Source organism: Calidris pugnax, unplaced genomic scaffold, assembly GCF_001431845.1.
Source record: "Calidris pugnax isolate Ruff unplaced genomic scaffold, ASM143184v1 scaffold44, whole genome shotgun sequence".
NCBI lineage: Eukaryota > Metazoa > Chordata > Aves > Charadriiformes > Scolopacidae > Calidris > Calidris pugnax.
In genome coordinates this window covers 44749658-44767104 of record NW_015094506.1, presented here as the reverse complement: position 1 = coordinate 44767104, position 17447 = coordinate 44749658, and the positions used below count along the sequence as shown (strand labels likewise).

The following is a 17447-nucleotide window of genomic DNA, read 5'->3' as shown; positions in this document are numbered from 1 at the left end:
TTACAATAAAAATCAAAGAGGGAAATGTGGTGTTGGGATGAAATGCTAACCATAGTTTTCCTCAGCATTCCGACAGTAATTCAGCTTTTAATGTGACCAAGATGTCACATAAGGACTTGTCTACGTGTATTTGTCATATGTATTTTTCCACTAGTCTTTCATACTCTCTGCAGGCTAAATTTTGCTAGCTCATATCAAACCTGCATAAAAATGCATTGTGAGACAAAAATTAAAACGTTATTTTAACACAATGAAAAAATTTCTCAAATTTTGACTGGAACAGGAAAACAATAGTTTGTGTCATTTTATAGGTATTTTAGGTAAGACCTAGGTATGAGAAACTGTAGAGTTACAATTACAATTATTCAGTACAGAATAACATAACAGTGTAAACCAAGCTACCACTTTGAAAATGTTCTACAGCAGGAAACAGACCTCTAGACTCAAGAGTTCCAGCTACAAGAACATCCCGCTTTTCTACGTATTTTGTAAATAAATTAGCGAGCTCCTTGCTCTCAGGATCTTTTAAGACATAACTAGTTCGGGTGAATTTTAAAAGCGAAACATGTTGGTTCAAACCAGCAGTAACAGAATACAAATACATTAGTCTACCACCCAGTCCTGAGCTAGTGGCTGAACCAGAACATCCATTCAGCACCCAAGGTAGCTCAGATAAGAGAAGAGGAGCAGTAGCATATGGATGATATTTACACTCAGGCTAATGCATCCTAGAAACACCTCAAGTGCGTGGCTCTGCTTTCTCCAGTTCTGGAGCTAGACTGAACAGCAACCTCTCTGAAAAGCTTTCTTTATATGCCTATATAAAAACTGAAAGTTCACTTGAGCAGGACTCGGTGTCAGCAACAATGGTGTACCTAAAAACTGTTGCATCCTTGGTAATCTGAATTTTCTTCCTGCGGATCCAAAATGTGCTTGACTACTTGCCAAAGCAACTGGAAGAACGTACAGTATGTCTCAAAGTAAGAAATGTTAAAGAAAGATTGGTTTATACTGGGAAAGTAGTTGGTGGTTAAGTGACTTCAATTCTTAGAAGATGCATTAACAGCAATACCAACATAAAGAGGGATTATAACGTTTCTTCTCTCCCCCATTACACTACAGACCATCTTATAAATTACCACTGAATGGCTGTAATTCTGAGGCCAAGAAAAAAAGAAAGGTTCCAGAGTACACTGAAAGCCATAAACATTAAGAAGAAAAAATATCTGTTCCCATGAAATATATAAAGTGCAATTAATGTGAGAGTAGATTTGATAACTCTCACTTTAAAAAGATAGCCTTTCCCTCTTTTAAGTAACAGTGTTAGGGTGACAGCTCTGTCTTTGATTTGGGTGAAGAATCTTTTTTGAAAAACAAAACAAACAAAAAACCCAAAACAAACAAACAAACAAACCCAACCCCAAACCAAAAAAGCCCCAGAGTACTTTTTTGAATCCCAGTCAGTTCCACGTGTTGCGATAAGGACCATTCTGCTAGAATTTCGTAATTAGAACGAATGTTCTTAGCTGTCTTCAAATGTGGATCAAACTGCTTCATCCTAAAAACTGGTACATTATACCACTAAATCATTAAGGAAATGTATACTGCATGGATATCTTTGCATTGCGCTCTGAGATGGAGAACAGGGAAAACACTCCTAAGTTTTTATGTATTTGTACACTAAAAAAGGAAAAAAGTGAAACGGATAACATATTGTGACTCTGAAAAATTATGACAGATCCTTTTACTACAATCAAAAATATAAATTAGAAAGCTGTATTTTTTCCCTTGTAAAGGTCACGTGGTTAGTTTCACATCAAGAAACTCTCATAATTTGCAGTTGCTAATTAACATTCACTTTCTTCTTTCTTTTTCATTCAAGGAGCCACATCATATTGACCCAATAAACAGATAATTTACTATACTGTAGACCAAAGCAGAAGTGAAAATTTTCACTGATAAATACAGGATGCTTGTTTCAGCATCTATTTCAGAACATGACCCTCTCAAAACAGACTGATGCTATACATTTTACAGCCCAAAGTAATGATTCCAGAATTAAATAATTGGACACTTCCAATCATCTCCACTGCAAAAAAAAAAAGGAACTGCAGCAACTAGGCCTTTTTTAAATTCTGCAGGGTCTTCTTCTGCATGATGGTTCATACAACTCTAGCCCAGGGGAAAAAAAACTGCTTAAAACTGACATGAAATTTCTTACTAAGAAACTCAAGTCTCAGCTGCATTTTAAAATAAGGCTGGTTTTGTCCCAATGCTCAAAAGTACTCACAAATTGAAAAAATATTTTCCAAATCATAGCATAAAAAATTCATTTTCAATTGTAGCATGGAATTATAGCACTTTCTGAAACAAAATTGTTCGCTGTACAGTAACATCAGTGCAGTAACTGAATTGTTTCATATTCAAGTTTCATAAATAAGGTTTTAGAACGTGTGGCCCCAGTTTTGTCTGAACAGAAGAAAGAATAAGGATCTGTATATCCTTAATGAGATCAACAATCTGGAAGTCTTACCAGTCTATGCCACTCTCACTAGTCCAAACAGTTCATTCCAACATCACAAAAATTAAACCCTTTTAATCTTTCAGGACTAACCTGTTCCTCTTTTTTCAGCTATCAAGTGTTAGAATTACTTGGACTTTTTACCTTTGCTTACCTTCAGAGAGTAATTTAGGCTGGAAGATTGTGTAATTCAAACCCTCCCTGTCTTAAGCCATACCAGTTTCAAAATTGTATCTAACCTCAAAATGAGACCAACCTGCTCAGAGCCTTTATCCAGTTCATTTCTGACTACCTCCTAAGATGCAAACCACGTAACACTGCATAACACTGTAGACAACCTGCTCCAGAGCCTGACCACCCTCACTACCAAAATTCCTCTTTTTGTAACTCAGGTACATTGCTTCTTGTGCTATCTCTGTGTATTGACAAGAGAAGTCTGGTTCCATTTTCTTTATCTGTGCTGAAGACATCAAAAGGTCTTCCCCTTTATTAGCCTTTTCTTCTTAGAACTGAACAAACCAGTTCTCCCAAGACCTCTCGCACAACATATGCTGCAGCTCCCTCATCCTCTTGGTGGCTTTTCAATGGACTCACTTGAGTCAGCCAATGTCTTGCACTTGGAACCCAAAACTGTCCCTCTTCCCTGACCATCCTTTCTAAAGGGCCTTTATCAGGCTACTTCTGCTTGCCAGGCATCTAAGCCTTCCCATCACACCTTTGCGCTTCCAGTCAGGTCCCAGCTCTGCAACCACATATGGATTTCTAATTCCTGTCCTTTGTTCCCCACACTGTATGCATTTGTACATGCCACATCAGTTAGGTCCCCCAGTCATGACGATCAGAGAAAGTGCTGAGAGCAGCTCCCATAATTCTGCTCTTCAGGCCCCTGTCCTTGCTGACCCAACTTCTCACTGGGCTGTGGTCACCATTCCTGAAGATTCCACCTGAAAGTCCTCCTCTGCTAGGTTACAGGAGCTGGTTGGCAAAGATACTGTGAAGCTGGGTTCAGAAGCTCTCACCTTCCTTCCAAAAAGGTTTGTTTTCAGTTTGGATCCATTCAGTGGCCTGGCTCACAGCCTGTTTCTGCAAACAGGCAGCAGAACTGAGGTGAGAGTCAACGGCAGCAGGGAGCTCCTAAAGCTGGCTTTGCTATTAAATCTGGCGTATCAAGAAATTACAATGCAATTTCTCAGGTGCTGGCCAAACTCCAGGAAAACGGTGCAACCAAAGTGAAAACAATCCAAACCAAAAAATGACATTTACTGAAAACAGTGGATATTTATACACACGTATAACACAGATGCACACATTCCCATTTCTTAGCAGGCAGCTCAGTTCGGTTGGAACCCTGCAATATTACAGTTCTTTATTTCAAGTATCTGAGCAACCTAGTTGTATAGAAATTAATGGACCTAAAATTTCAACCATTTCACTAACAACTGCATCAATCAGTTATTTAACTATTTCTGATTAAAGAGCTGATAGGTTGATATTCACCAGTAGACATACAATAATAATTACCAAAAAAAGTAACTACTTTACCAGATCACTTATTAATAAAGTAGAGGCAATACAAACTACTTAATCCCAAAATATTTCATTTGTCATTTGTAAGTATTAACTGCACATAGATTAATAGTATATACAAAATCACAGACTTATATATGATTTTTTTCCTTGCTAAAAGACTATTTCTCCTTAAAATCATGGTTCAGCTGTTCGATTTTTGTAGCATAGCAAAAGAGCATATTTTAAAATAACATGTCCCAGTGAAATGTTCTGAACTGGTTCATCTTGTTAGCCCCCTAACTCTACAAAAACTGAAATACAGACAGATAATTTCCAAAGAACAGTTTTGTCCTTTAGAACCTATTTTTCAGGGATACAATTTTTGCTCAGTTTTATAATAATAACACATTATTTCCTACTGTTCTGATGTTTTATTTTCCAGAAGATCTTAATTAGAAGCATGACGTCAACCAAAACTGCAATTGAATGTGAATATCCTTACATCCATGAAAAAGACTCATTGCTTCAGCTTTTTATCTTCTAAAGCAGCTTAGGAACCTCCATTATCAGTGGAAAATCTTGATTTTAAAAAACAAAACAAACACCACCAAAACAAAACCAACCAACCAAACACCCAGCATGCAGAAATGATGGCTATTCAGAAAGACGCTCTTGCAACCTTTCCCCTGGGATTACCAGTAAAATTATCTCATCCTACATATTAATTAGTAAGAGTTCAGTTGAAATATCATCATCTTAGCCTTCAAACTCTTAACAATGGTGGAAAAACCTAGTTAAAACATTAACAAATCTTACCTGTCGAATTATACTTTTTACACAACGGATGGGAAGGCCTTGATAATTGGACTTGATTATCCATTTTAGGAGATGATGTCCAAGTACTTCGAAGACCATACAGACATCTGGGATTTAATTAAGGATAATTTCCAAATAAACTCGTTGATGAGATCAACTCAAATGTTTGTTTGCGTAGTGGCTAAAGCAATCATCACCCTGTTTAGAGGGAAAACAGTTCCCCATAAAATAAGCAGAGCATGATATATGCTTTGGTACAAGAACAGTGTCCAAATGTAGAACAAATTAAAATAAAACATGTTAATTATGCAAATCTTGTCAGTTATTCCTACATGTTAGCAGCATTAGGTTGAACAATGAAATAGGTAATTCATTTTTCTTTCCTATGAAACAGTTCAAAGTACTGATTTGCCCTATTATCTCTAGTTCCTAATAAATTTTAAATGATATGAATAGAAGGTTTTAACAACAGAAGACTGAAGCAACAATGCTTTAGAAAATGAGCCCTACTAAACATCTTTTTGATTAGGCTCAATTAAGAATCACTTGACAACAAAGACTGAAGTAGTAAGAGAATGGATCTCTTACCACCTACAGTTTTACCTGCAGAGAATAATGGCAATCACCGAAGAACTCGGAACAAAGAAAATGTGAAACTCAGAAGCAACATGCAAAAAACACAATGCCAAAAAGCTTAATTTGACCCAGCATCTACTATCGGCCACCAACGGAGGCCAACAGTAGATGGTCAGGAAAGAGCATTAGGAAAAAAAAAGATGTAGGAACTTCCAGTGATTTGTGGTTCAAGTTTGAGATTCTAACACTTAATATACCTGGCTCAGTTACCTTTCTATTGAGAAAATACTCAGATACCCAAGCTAAGTGTAATTTTTATAATCAACAACATTCCAGCAAGGACTTATACAGTTTGACTATACTGAGTTCATCCTCAGACACGAGCTGGGAAAGACCTTAATATCCCCGAAAATCAGAAAAAATGTTAAAATGTTAACTACATGATACTATAACCTTGCAAAGAATCATGTAATACAAATACCAGAATAGGAATTAATTGATGGATACTGCATGAAAATCTCAATGGATGAAATTAGACACTAGCTCAGAGACCATTCACAGGGAACCACAAGGGAGAAATCTTACCTAACTTTTACAAGTTTTAATAACTAGAATCTTGGCGATGATCTTAGAGTCACTGTCCTAACTTATGTCAAACTGAGACTTTGTCTATCTATCAATTACATTCTTGCAATTCTTCTGCATTTACATTCTTAAGTACCTACCTATATGCATAAAACTAACTGAAGCTTTAATATCTACATCATCTATGCTGGAGTTGGACCAAAGTTGAAAAGTCTCAAGACAGGTCAAAGTACATTGTGAAGAACTGTAACATTTTGATTGCTGCTACTTGTTCATCTCACTTCGTGTTCCTTAATTCCTGTATTAGAGACAGTGACCAGTCATTTCTCAACCATACCAGTCAAGTCTATTCAGACTATTAATAAAACTGTTTCCTTTTCTGAGTGGAATGCTCTTGGTTACTCTACCACAGAAGTATCCAATGAACAGGAGTCACTAGTAAAGCACGCAGACATTAAAAAGCATGAGCACAGCACATTAGCTCTGCAGGGCTTATTAGCTTAGCCCACGCAGTGAAGTTGCAATGCTGCAGCAACACAGATCTCGGAAAGGCAAGACACTGCAGCACTCAGAACTGAAATTTAGGACACCCGCCCACAGTCCTTCAGACCACTGCTGCTGCAAACTCTCCACTGCACATTCCTGCCATTCCTTGCACTTACGGAAGTGCTAAGCCTCGCCAGTAAGCAGAAGAGAAAGGGGTGCAGGGAGTGAATAGCTGAGAGGCTAGGGAAGGGCACCCAGAAGGAAGATGCAAGGAGGAATGGCAGAGGCAGACAAAGAGAAGGAGAGCCACAAGAAAGAGAAGTGATGTCTACCTGAAAAAAAGATTGCAACATTTTGCTGGGAGGACTCAGACAAACTGAAGGCATGAAGGCATGCTCAGTTCTGGGGAGGCAACTGGGATGGGGAGAAGACATACAGGAGGCTCAATGTTTGGAGTAAGTATGGGAAAACGTGACTGTTGCCTTATTTACAGTTAACATTTTTCAGGTCAGGATAGCGAGCCAGACCATCCACAACAATGTGTTTGGGAAAAGCTGTGCTTTAACTATTAGGAAACCAGCCTTGCAAGCCCCAGGATCTTCCTACAGCATCCTGACAGATGTCCAAAAAGTCCTCCAGCAAAAATAAACCTGAAGCTCACCCAGCAGATATGCTTCTTAGGAAATGCTTTTCAAAGTGGTTTGGGGAATGTCTGAAAAGGGGAAACTGAGCAGAGCAGCAAAAGTGAGCACAAACATAACATTAATCAGGTGATAGGCTTAAGTACTTAAAACTGTTCTTTCTTGACCAAAATGGTATCTGTAACTATCTATCTACAAACACAAATAACAGGAGCATTTAGAAATCTCAGGAGGATTACAGACTAGTTAAACTAAATGAAATAAGGCTCTGGTACCAACATAGAGCACTTCAGGATGTATCTCAGTTGCTTCTGGATTGGCAGCATTTAGGCTTCATGGCATTTAACTAATGCTGTATATTCTGAATCTTTTATTTTAAAAATGCTATGTTGAAATAAGCATTTCTTAAGGCTCTAATTAAGTTTCCAGTGCAGACAAACACCATTATCTACACTTAAAGTGCCCAAGTTCAGGAATTCTCTTATTTCCTGAAAGAATCATAATTGCAATTTTTTAAAAAGTACAAGTAGCTAAAAAATTATCAGTCTAGTGTAGCGTAACACACATTGTTAAAATCCCTCTGTATATAAACACTTATTACAGCTCCTAGGAGAAACAGGACTATTTTCAGACACACAGTGCAGGCCAACAGCTCTGCACGTTCCCAGCTCTGTGCTACGCAGTTCTTAACAAACTTCCCTGTTTGGAAGCTCCATGACATTTTCTGGTATTAGCCATCCAAAGGATTCACCAACCTCTGATTTACTATAACTTTGAAATGTATTCCATAACCAATAATCAAGCTTCTATCAAGCATATGTTGTTTCAAATTACAGTCAAGGAACAGATATTCAGTGACTTGCCCAATGGAAGCTGGAAACAGCAGAACATGGCAAAACTCTCAAATTACTGTATTTCTCTCAACCTCTTCAACTCAATCGCCTTAACGCAGCACTAATAAGACATTTTTAAAATGGAAACAAATAGCAGCAAAACATCAAAATCAGTTACCTGCTCCCTCCTAAAAGAACCTGCACCAAAGATTTTTTTCCCTAGAAGATAAAAAGGAGTTGATCAAATAATCAGTGCAACCAATAGCTGCTCAAATAGGCAACGCAATTCAGGATGCACAAACTGTTCAAAAGAAAACCCAAAGCATAAGATACTTGATATCATATTTTCACTGGTGGCTAGGACTTTGACAGACTTCCAGCTGTAATTTAAATTTGAGTCCAGCATCAGCCCACTCTGTCTATTGCACCTTTCTGAAAAATGTACTTCTGAGTAAGGCAGAAACATTTGCCTTTCAGGTAAAACAGCTTCTGTACTGCCAGAATTTTCAACATGGAGGTAAATCTGAAATAGAATAAATCAATATCAGCTGTCTGTTTTTAATCTGCTAACACAAAGCTATCTGAACCCTTATTTTCCACTAGTATGTGGTTCTCTTTTGCCTTTGTCAGCTTAAGTGCTATATTTCAAAAAGATAAAAGTTGGTATATTCTTTCAAAATATTATCACTAACAAAATTTACCCTTCACACTTAGAAATGGCTTTCACCTTTAATACAGGTGTATATATACATGTGAATCTTAGCAATAATTTAAGAACATTATTGGGAAACTGTTCTGTTAAACAGGTAACAGTTATTTCTATGTATAGTTATGAACACATTTTCTTATTCCCTATTTTACATTACTGTTTTACAATTAAAATAGTAAGTCAAAATTTCTGATTTCTAAAAATTACTTTAATTATTCTCCAACTGTACAGCTGCCAGCTGAAGACCTGAAGTGCTTTGGTTGCATTTTTTTGTGAAGATAGACAATAGATATTTATAAAATACTTCTTAATAAACATCTTGGCTTATAAATTAAAACCTATTTTTTTTAAGCACAACAGCAACACCAAGAAACCCTAACCAGAGTTCTTTGCCTTACTGTGTTAAGCAATTTCCTTGATCACAAACTGTTCATATTCAGATTGAAACGACTACTGGCAACTGTATGGTTTATTTTACTATTTTATAATTTAATTATAAAACCTAGGAAAAAAGCAGTCTGTACTAGCTTCACCTACATTTAAGCAGCTTTCTACCAAGCTAGCTGACCAACGAAGCAACCAGGAAACAACCCAAAACGGAACAAAGGGAAAGAAAGCAGTTAAGACTCCATTCTGTAAGTGAGAATACTTGTCCCCACACTCTCATTCTCACTTATCACAAACCCAAAGGCTTCATAACTAATGTCAAGAGCCAGATGGATGGGATGAAAAGTGCCTGCACACTTCTCCCTGAAAGGATGCTTTCTAGTGGGCATTCAGATTTACTAACAGTCACCTCCCAGATTCCACTCCTAGAGAACGAGAGTCACTGAAGAGCATCTTAACCTGATCTGCTGAAGACTGAAGGCACATCACCAAAATCAACTGAGTGTTAAGCTCTCTAGAGCAGGAACTGTCTCTTTGTTTGCTGGTACAACACCATGAACAATGAGGTCTGTTATTAAGGCTCCAAGACACAACAAGCATACACATAAATACCAGCTGTAACACTAAACGAAAGCACAGTAATATAATAAGCTGCTAAAACATCTAATATAATTAGCAAGGATAACTCATTTTAGCTCAACTCTAAAATCAAATATAATAATAGACCCAAAATTTTCCCTGACAACAATATTCAGTAATATTTTACTTCGTCTCTTCTTTTTCTTTTTTTTTTTTTTTAAAGGAAGTATTCGAAGGTAAATCTTTAAATGCTTTGCCAAAAATGAGGTTAACAGCTCGCCAAAAGCAGATCACATAAACAAGAGAAGAATTTCTATGCCCTCACACTTCCCACAAGAAAACAGAAACAGCTTCTTCATGACACTTTCTCTCTCTGTATTAGTCTACAGAAAGCCGTATTTCCTGTAAACCTTAGTTATTAAAAATCTTTTCAGTAAAACTTCAGCTTTTAAGTAAACTAACTATGTCTAGTTCTAGCAGACCGTGACAGGATTCATGTATTTTCTTTTTTTTTTTACGTTGCATTGTTTTTAGAAAAGCTAAATTACTTTCACTCCAGTTAAGTGCATTGCACAGTGGATGACTTTTGCATCTGCATATATTCTGGTGTCTCTACATTACAACTTTAAGGACTAACTAGAAAAAAGCCAGAACTAAACGCTTACTTATCTCAGTAGATCATTTTTAATGAAGATGTCATGTTTTCAAAAGGATACGAATTCCATTCATTCCAGAAATTTTGAAGTCATCAATTAGCTGTACAACCATATCCTTGTTGGGATCGTTAGGGTCACTTTCACGAACCTAAACCAAGAATGTAAACACTGCCATTTTAGGAAAGAATCTGGTTTAAAATACTACTTAGCTTTCCAAATGAAGCTGAACAATATTTTGGAGCTTCAGAAATCGTGGTAATACATTATAAGCCAGCAATTTAGAAAAAAAAAAGGTAAAAACTTTAAAAACAATATTCCGCTACATTTTTTAATTAATTATTGGTATTGAGCACTATACTGCATGAGTGATACTTACACATTTGAGCAACTTTATTTCATCCAAGGCTGTCTCTGTATAATGCTGGGCACTTTTTACAACTTTCATTGCAACAAACCTTTTCCCCCTTGAAAAGAACAGAAACATCGTCAACACATGATCTGAGTGAAAAAAGACATACTTTGAAGGTTGGGACATATTAAATAGAGTATTTCATGACCTAATGCATTCTGACAGAAAACACTGAAATTACACTTAAAGACAACTTTTAACAATACTCTGTTAACAGTCTGATTTATTGAATATTTTGTCTCCTTGATGATAACATCTTTTAAAAAGGAATTTGGCTACACGTTTTATCATTCAATCAAAGTATAATTACGTTTTTTCATTAAAGTTACAACAGAATCAAAACATTAGCTGACTCTCACACGTTCAAGACAACATACAAATTCAAAAAAAACTAATTTGTCAAATAGAATTACACTTATTTCTGAGAGCTTTTATAAACTACACCCTTTACCATGAGCAAAATAAGACTGCAGATATCTTTCTGCATAAAAAGATAGCAAACATTTACATAAATTTATCATGCAAGTACAACAAAAGTTACTGCAAACAAAATAAAGTTAACATATTAAGAAAAAAAAGTGAATGGAAATAAATAAGTTTTCTTACTGCATATCCCAGCATAGCCAGACTGTAGAGAAGTGTCCCCATCCTAACTTTCTAATAACATGATACCGGCCATTGAAAAGATCACCAATTTTCACTGGATGATAGCCTCCTTTCATGAAAAAAGTAGAGAAAGAATATTCAGAAAACAAACAATAATTCCCAGGTTTTCAACCCTTGTATAAATTTTCATCTTCAAATTGTCTTGTACTATAAATAAGTAACCTAACGAAAATTTTACTCTAATGTTAAAATTTCTGCCTTACTTGGCCTGGAGGGAAAACACTCATGTCCTGTAACTATTGTAGAGTTTATTCACCCTTCTCTCTTATGGCTTTTATTTGTGGTAATATTGCCATCTGTTCTCTATTTCCCCAGGCTTATCTTCCACTTCACAGAGAGTACAGAAAAGATCTACATTATTTCTTTATCATATTTGAAGCTTCTCCTGTCAACATATTTTGGATGATTGCAGAAGCTCAGAGATGGTTTTAATTCCCATTTGCTTTCTACTAATAAAGGCAGCAATAAAATACTTCCTGAGAAAATGTTAAGAACAATGCAGACGTTATTGATGCTCTTCTGCTTGGCTCCTGACCCATAGCAGCAAGGTATTTTTCTCATGTCTGAGGTTTTTACAGTGAGGAAGAAGAGAGAGCAGGCAGATACAGGCTTTGTCTGAACTGCTTCTTAATTACCGAAGTCTGCTGAGTCCTAACTTACACCACGACACAGGTCCTCAAAAGCCCCATTAGGCAGAAAGGCCAACAGAACAGGCTGGAGCTCAGGTTTCCAGGCAGTGTGAGGAGGTGTGATGAAGTATTTTATTTCCTTTGTATTTTAAGAGGCATTCTTCCTCCCAGACAAACACAGGGAAGACAGTGATCACACACGATTATTACTCAGATCTTAACACACTAATAATAACATCCCCAATTTTGCCTAAATTGCAAACAAATAATATAGCTGCACCACGCACCCACCCCAGGACATCACCAGCAGCAGACTCTGAGCAGCTGTCAAGGAATCACCTCTTTGGCTCTTTCTGGTCCTTCATAATATCAGGCCCAACTGTCCTTTGGCAGGATCCTCAGTTACTGACTACTCCACTTAAAATTAGGAAAACCTCAGACTACTTTCTACATTGCTATATTTTTTTTTAAATCCCCAGAAAATCTTGTTAGAACTGGTGCCCAGTTGAGACAACAATGTGAACTTATCACTTAATTCCTTGGATTTAAAACAGGGAATTCTCTTATCCTCTTTTTATCTGTGGAACAGCAACATCAAATCTGGATATACTTATATCCCTTCTTTGCTAATAATATATTTATCCTTAACAGAAGTTCAAGAGTTCATTTGCGAACTTTTCTTAAATGTTTCGAGAGCAGATTAATAAATTTAACCCAACGTACAACAGAACCATAAAGATTACATATTCAACAGAACGATAAAGTCTAAATAATGCATTGCTTTAGATGTCGCTATGTCTAAACTGAAACTCTAAAACACACACAGCCTGGATATTTGTATGTTAAGGTGGAACTCCAAGCTTAGCAGAGAGCAGACACTCGCTGGTTTGCTCACAGCCCCAGCCAAAATGTGACCCACGCGACGTGGCTGCAGCTGCCCAGGCTCCTGCAGGTGACACCGCTGGCAGAGACTCAAACAGCTAGGACCAGAGCACCAGGGAAGCAGCACTCACAAACATTCACCTCAGCAGGGGCCAGCCTGAACCAAGTGACACCAGCAAGTGAGTTCAGATGGGCAGCGCAAGGCTTGGCCACACAGCGTTGGCTTCTCACACCTCCCTGCCCACCTGCCTCACAATTTATACCCCTGGAGAGGGTCAAGAAATGAATCTGAGTGTATTTACTATCACACACAGTATTTCATTTCGTAAATCATTAGGTATACAGACACCAACATTTTAATTTAAAAAAAAAAGCAAAGGACAAAGAAGGCCCTAGCTCGGGAACAGTACGGGGCATTACAGGAGGACTCAGCCCAGGACCAAGTTCCAGGACTCCCCTCTTGAGGGAACACCTCCCCTCCCCTCCATCTCAGGGTAGGAAATGCTCATGAAAAGTTCCCAGGAGAACTCATCTAGCAAACCTACCAAGATACCTTCATTTCCACTGCTGATTTGTGTCAACATCAGTAAGTACGTGCAACATTGCCAAATGGGCACTCCTTAATTTTCAAAGAAAAATTTTTGGAACACCTGGATGGGTTTACACTCCAGCGAAGGGCAGGTGTGGAACAGGACACAGGTGTACTGAGAGTGCTGACTATTATGCTGTCCACTTCATTTTGCAAGAAGAAACAGGATCAGCCACATATGAAGTCCAAGTCTATTGCAGCTTCACTATATAGAAATTTAGCTGAATAAACTCACGTGTACAAATCCATACTGACAGAAACATTAAAAAAAAACCCTACATTTTAATTTAATTCTCTATATAACCATCCTTGCAGTAAGACGTCATCTACCTGGACTTGTATAAAGCATTTGACATTGCCCACACGACATCCTTGTCTCTGAAACGGAGAGATATGGATTTGGCAGGTGGATCACCAGGTGGATAAGGAACTGGCTGGATGGCTGCACTCAAAAGAGCTGCAGTCAATGACTCAATGCCCAAGTCACAACCAGTGATGAGTGGATTCCTCAGGGGTCAGTACAGGGACCAGTGCTATCTTGTTGCTGATGTGGATAATAGGATTGAATGCACCCTCAGCAAGTTTGTTGATGACACCAAGCCGTGTGGTGCAGTCAACACGCTGGAGGGAAGGGATGCCATCCAGAGGGTCCTGGACAGGTGGGCCTGTGCAAACCTCATGAAATTCAACAAGGCCAAGTGCAAGGTTCTGTACATGGGTGAGGGCAAACCCAAGCACAGATCCAGGCTGGGCAGAGAATGGATTGAGAGCAGCCTTGAGGAGAAGGATCTGGGGGTCTTGATTGATGAGAAGCTCAACGTGAGCCAGCAATGTACACTTGCAGCCCAGAAAGCCAACCACATCCAGGGCTGCATCAAAAGAAACGTGGACAGTAGGAGGTGATTCTACACCTCTACTCTGCTCTGGTGAGACCCCACCTGGAGTACTGCATCCAGCTCTGGGGCCCCCAACATAAGAAGGATATGGACCTGTTGGAACGGGTCCAGAGGAAGGCCACAAAGATGATCAGAAGGCTGGAGCACCTCTCCTATGAAGATAGTTTTAGAGTGTTGGGGTTGTTCAGCCTGGAGAAGAGAAGGCTCCAGGGAAACCTTATAGTGGCCTTTCAGTACCCTAAAGGGGGCCTACAGGAGAGATGGGGAGGGACTCCATTAGGGAGTGTAGTGATAGGACAATGGGTAACGGTTTTGAACTGAAAGAGGGGACATTTAGATTAGATATCAGGAAAAAATTCTTTATTAGGAAGGTGGTGAGACACTGACACAGGTTGCCCAGAGAAATTGTGGACATCCCATCCCTGGAGGTGTTCAAGGCCAGGTTGGATAGGGCTTTGAGAAACCTGGTTAGTGGAAGTTATCTCTGCCCATGGTATGGGGGTTGGAACTAGGCAATTGTTAAGGTCCCTTCCAACTCTAACCATTTTATGATTCTATGAAAGAAAAAATATATGTATTATTACACTTCAGTAAATTCTTTCCATAAAACTTTATCTAGGATGATGAAGTGACAGATGTGAGTGGAACACTGAGAGAACATAAAGCAGGTCTACCTTTCTGTTACTAAAGAAGTTTGCATTTGTGAAACAAGTCAAGTCTGCTGACCTGGCAGCAAGAATTACATAAAACACTTCCACATAATTCACTGTCACAGTATCATTTCTTCCGACTTTGTCCTGCATGTATCTTTACATAACCATTATTCCTTTTGCAAACAGATATAACTACAAAAATGGAAAAATATTTAATACCTGTTTTTAATACCTCTCTATGATTTGCAAAACAGATTTTACAATTCAGCAATACAAAAATTTCTGGAACATTTTAAAATTTTCCTGAATATCTACTCCTATTAAATTATTCCTTAATAGTTATGTGGCTTCAGATGTATATGAAAACACTCACAATTCATGCAGCTTTTTGCACTGCTAGAAGGGTGTATGTGGGCCTTAAAGTATATAAAACTATGTCCAGAAGTAATTTTTTTTGAACTAAACAAAATATTTGCTTTTTTGACATGTTAATGGCATAACACTCAACTATGAAGAACTTAAATACAAGTAAACATATGCTTCTAAGAATAGTCTAGGTAAACCATTGCCTTCTAAGTCTGCCTCTCTGCAAATAGCTTCTGGCATACTTGCGCTTCAAAGGGTCAAAAATAATCAAAAACTTGGGACAGTTTCTTCCCATCACAGGCAGGAGAGAGAACACCCAACAAAGAAAATCAAAGACATTGAAGTCAAGTTAATGAACTGGGGGTTGGCAAGTTATTTTAGTAAAATCTAGGGATTGCATGAATAACAATACTATATATGTAAAAGCCATGTTATTTTGGTCACTACAGCACTGTCATAACTAATTATAGCAATACACCAGCATATGTTACAGATACCAGCAGCAGTAGCATATTCTCTGAGTAGATATACTTCGCAAGATACTTTCTACTGTTCTAATCCACAGGTGTCATCCTATGACAAATGTAATTATTTAAGTTCTTCACGATACAGAAAGTATTTATAGATAGTAGTAACAATAAAGCATCTACGCAAAATTAGCAGGTTGAGAAAAATGATGTCATTTTTGAAAAACAGTATTGGTATTTGAAAATATACATTCTGTAAGTGGCCCTGCTGATAATGTAACAAAAAAACCTCTTGTGCTATTTACTGCAGCACACAGAAAAAAAGTCTCTCTCACAGCTCTACATGCACTCAAGGAAGAGGATCAGAAAAAATGAGATCATTATTCCTAAATGTGTCCTGAATGTATTGGTAATTGTAGCTGGCTAGTTCTATGTTTGTATAGGGAATTATTCCCTTTGTGAACTGGATGAATGGGAGACATCTCCAGGGGGCAAAGAAGATGATCAGAGAAGCAAGGAATTCCAATTACATCCATGACACGACAGGCTCTTGAAAAACATCTCCAAGTGTTTCAAGGCTTTTCAGAAAAGAAGAAAAAATAGCCTAATTGTCTAAGTACCCCTTGAAAAATCACGTAGTTCCACTTTTGATATTTCCATTCCTTAAACAAATAAAGATTTGAAAAGCATTTAATGTAAATTCAGTGACACCAACAGAAGTCATTTCACAGATTTAAACAGGCCCTGGAAGAAGCCCCTGGGGAACAGAGGTTAGTTTGCTTTACACCGATGGCTGTTAGTTGTCTCTTTCACATCAGGTGCTAATTCAAATGAATCCAATTTCCTGATTAAAAATACTATTATGAGTATTTACTAAACACCATGCAACATGGTGAAGATGTGAGCCAAGAACATAGTAACATATCCTTAAAAATAATAAATAAAAATAAAATTAGTAACAGAAATATCCTCGCAATGGGAAGTACAGTTAACAGGTAAAACATTGAATTCATTAAAAAAAATAATAATACACTCCCTCATCAAAATTGACCTCCTATGAAGTTTCAGACTGGGGCTGAGAACAGATGAAGTATGCTCTGTGTCTCACTCAAAAATCCTGGGAGATTGACACTTTGGAGATAAGATTAGGAAGAAAAGAGACACTCCAGTAATAAATTATAATTTCCAAATATTAATCTCCCACTCTGTAAACACAGGTAAGGTTACCCAAAACAGGAAAACATATGAAAGTAATAAAATACCCCTCCAAAAAGTGGAAATAATGTATCTAAAAGCCATCCCTGGAATTCTTTACCAAAGAACTTACTCATTCCCCATACTGAATATAACATGAGCAAACAAAAAGTCTGTATGGTCTCAGATCATCCCCATCTGGCCATTCGATTCACGTTCTTATACAACATGGTGATCCTCCCCCTTCAGTTCAACCCCAGCAGACTAAAACAAGAAAATATGCTGATCAGTTTTACAGGAACTCATGGTCAGAAAATATATAAATCATCTACTGGAGCAACAAAAGCGTTGTTCTCACAGAAACAAATAGTGATTATGATGTCCAAATGAACCAAAGA

General features: G+C 37.7%; 1 protein-coding gene across 3 annotated transcripts in view; it reads right to left on the bottom strand.

The window, feature by feature from the left end:
* The window catches only part of SRPK2 (SRSF protein kinase 2), a 98344-nt gene that overhangs the window by 30365 nt on the left and 50532 nt on the right, over nucleotides 1-17447 (bottom strand). For all 3 annotated transcript variants that reach the window (XM_014963572.1, XM_014963571.1, XM_014963570.1), the window contains exons 3-6: nucleotides 11314-11422; nucleotides 10675-10762; nucleotides 10359-10446; nucleotides 4847-4953 (exon numbers count right to left, since the gene is read on the bottom strand). In XM_014963572.1, coding sequence (XP_014819058.1) covers nucleotides 4847-4953; nucleotides 10359-10446; nucleotides 10675-10762; nucleotides 11314-11422 — 392 coding nt within the window. The remainder of the gene's footprint in view (nucleotides 1-4846; nucleotides 4954-10358; nucleotides 10447-10674; nucleotides 10763-11313; nucleotides 11423-17447) is intronic.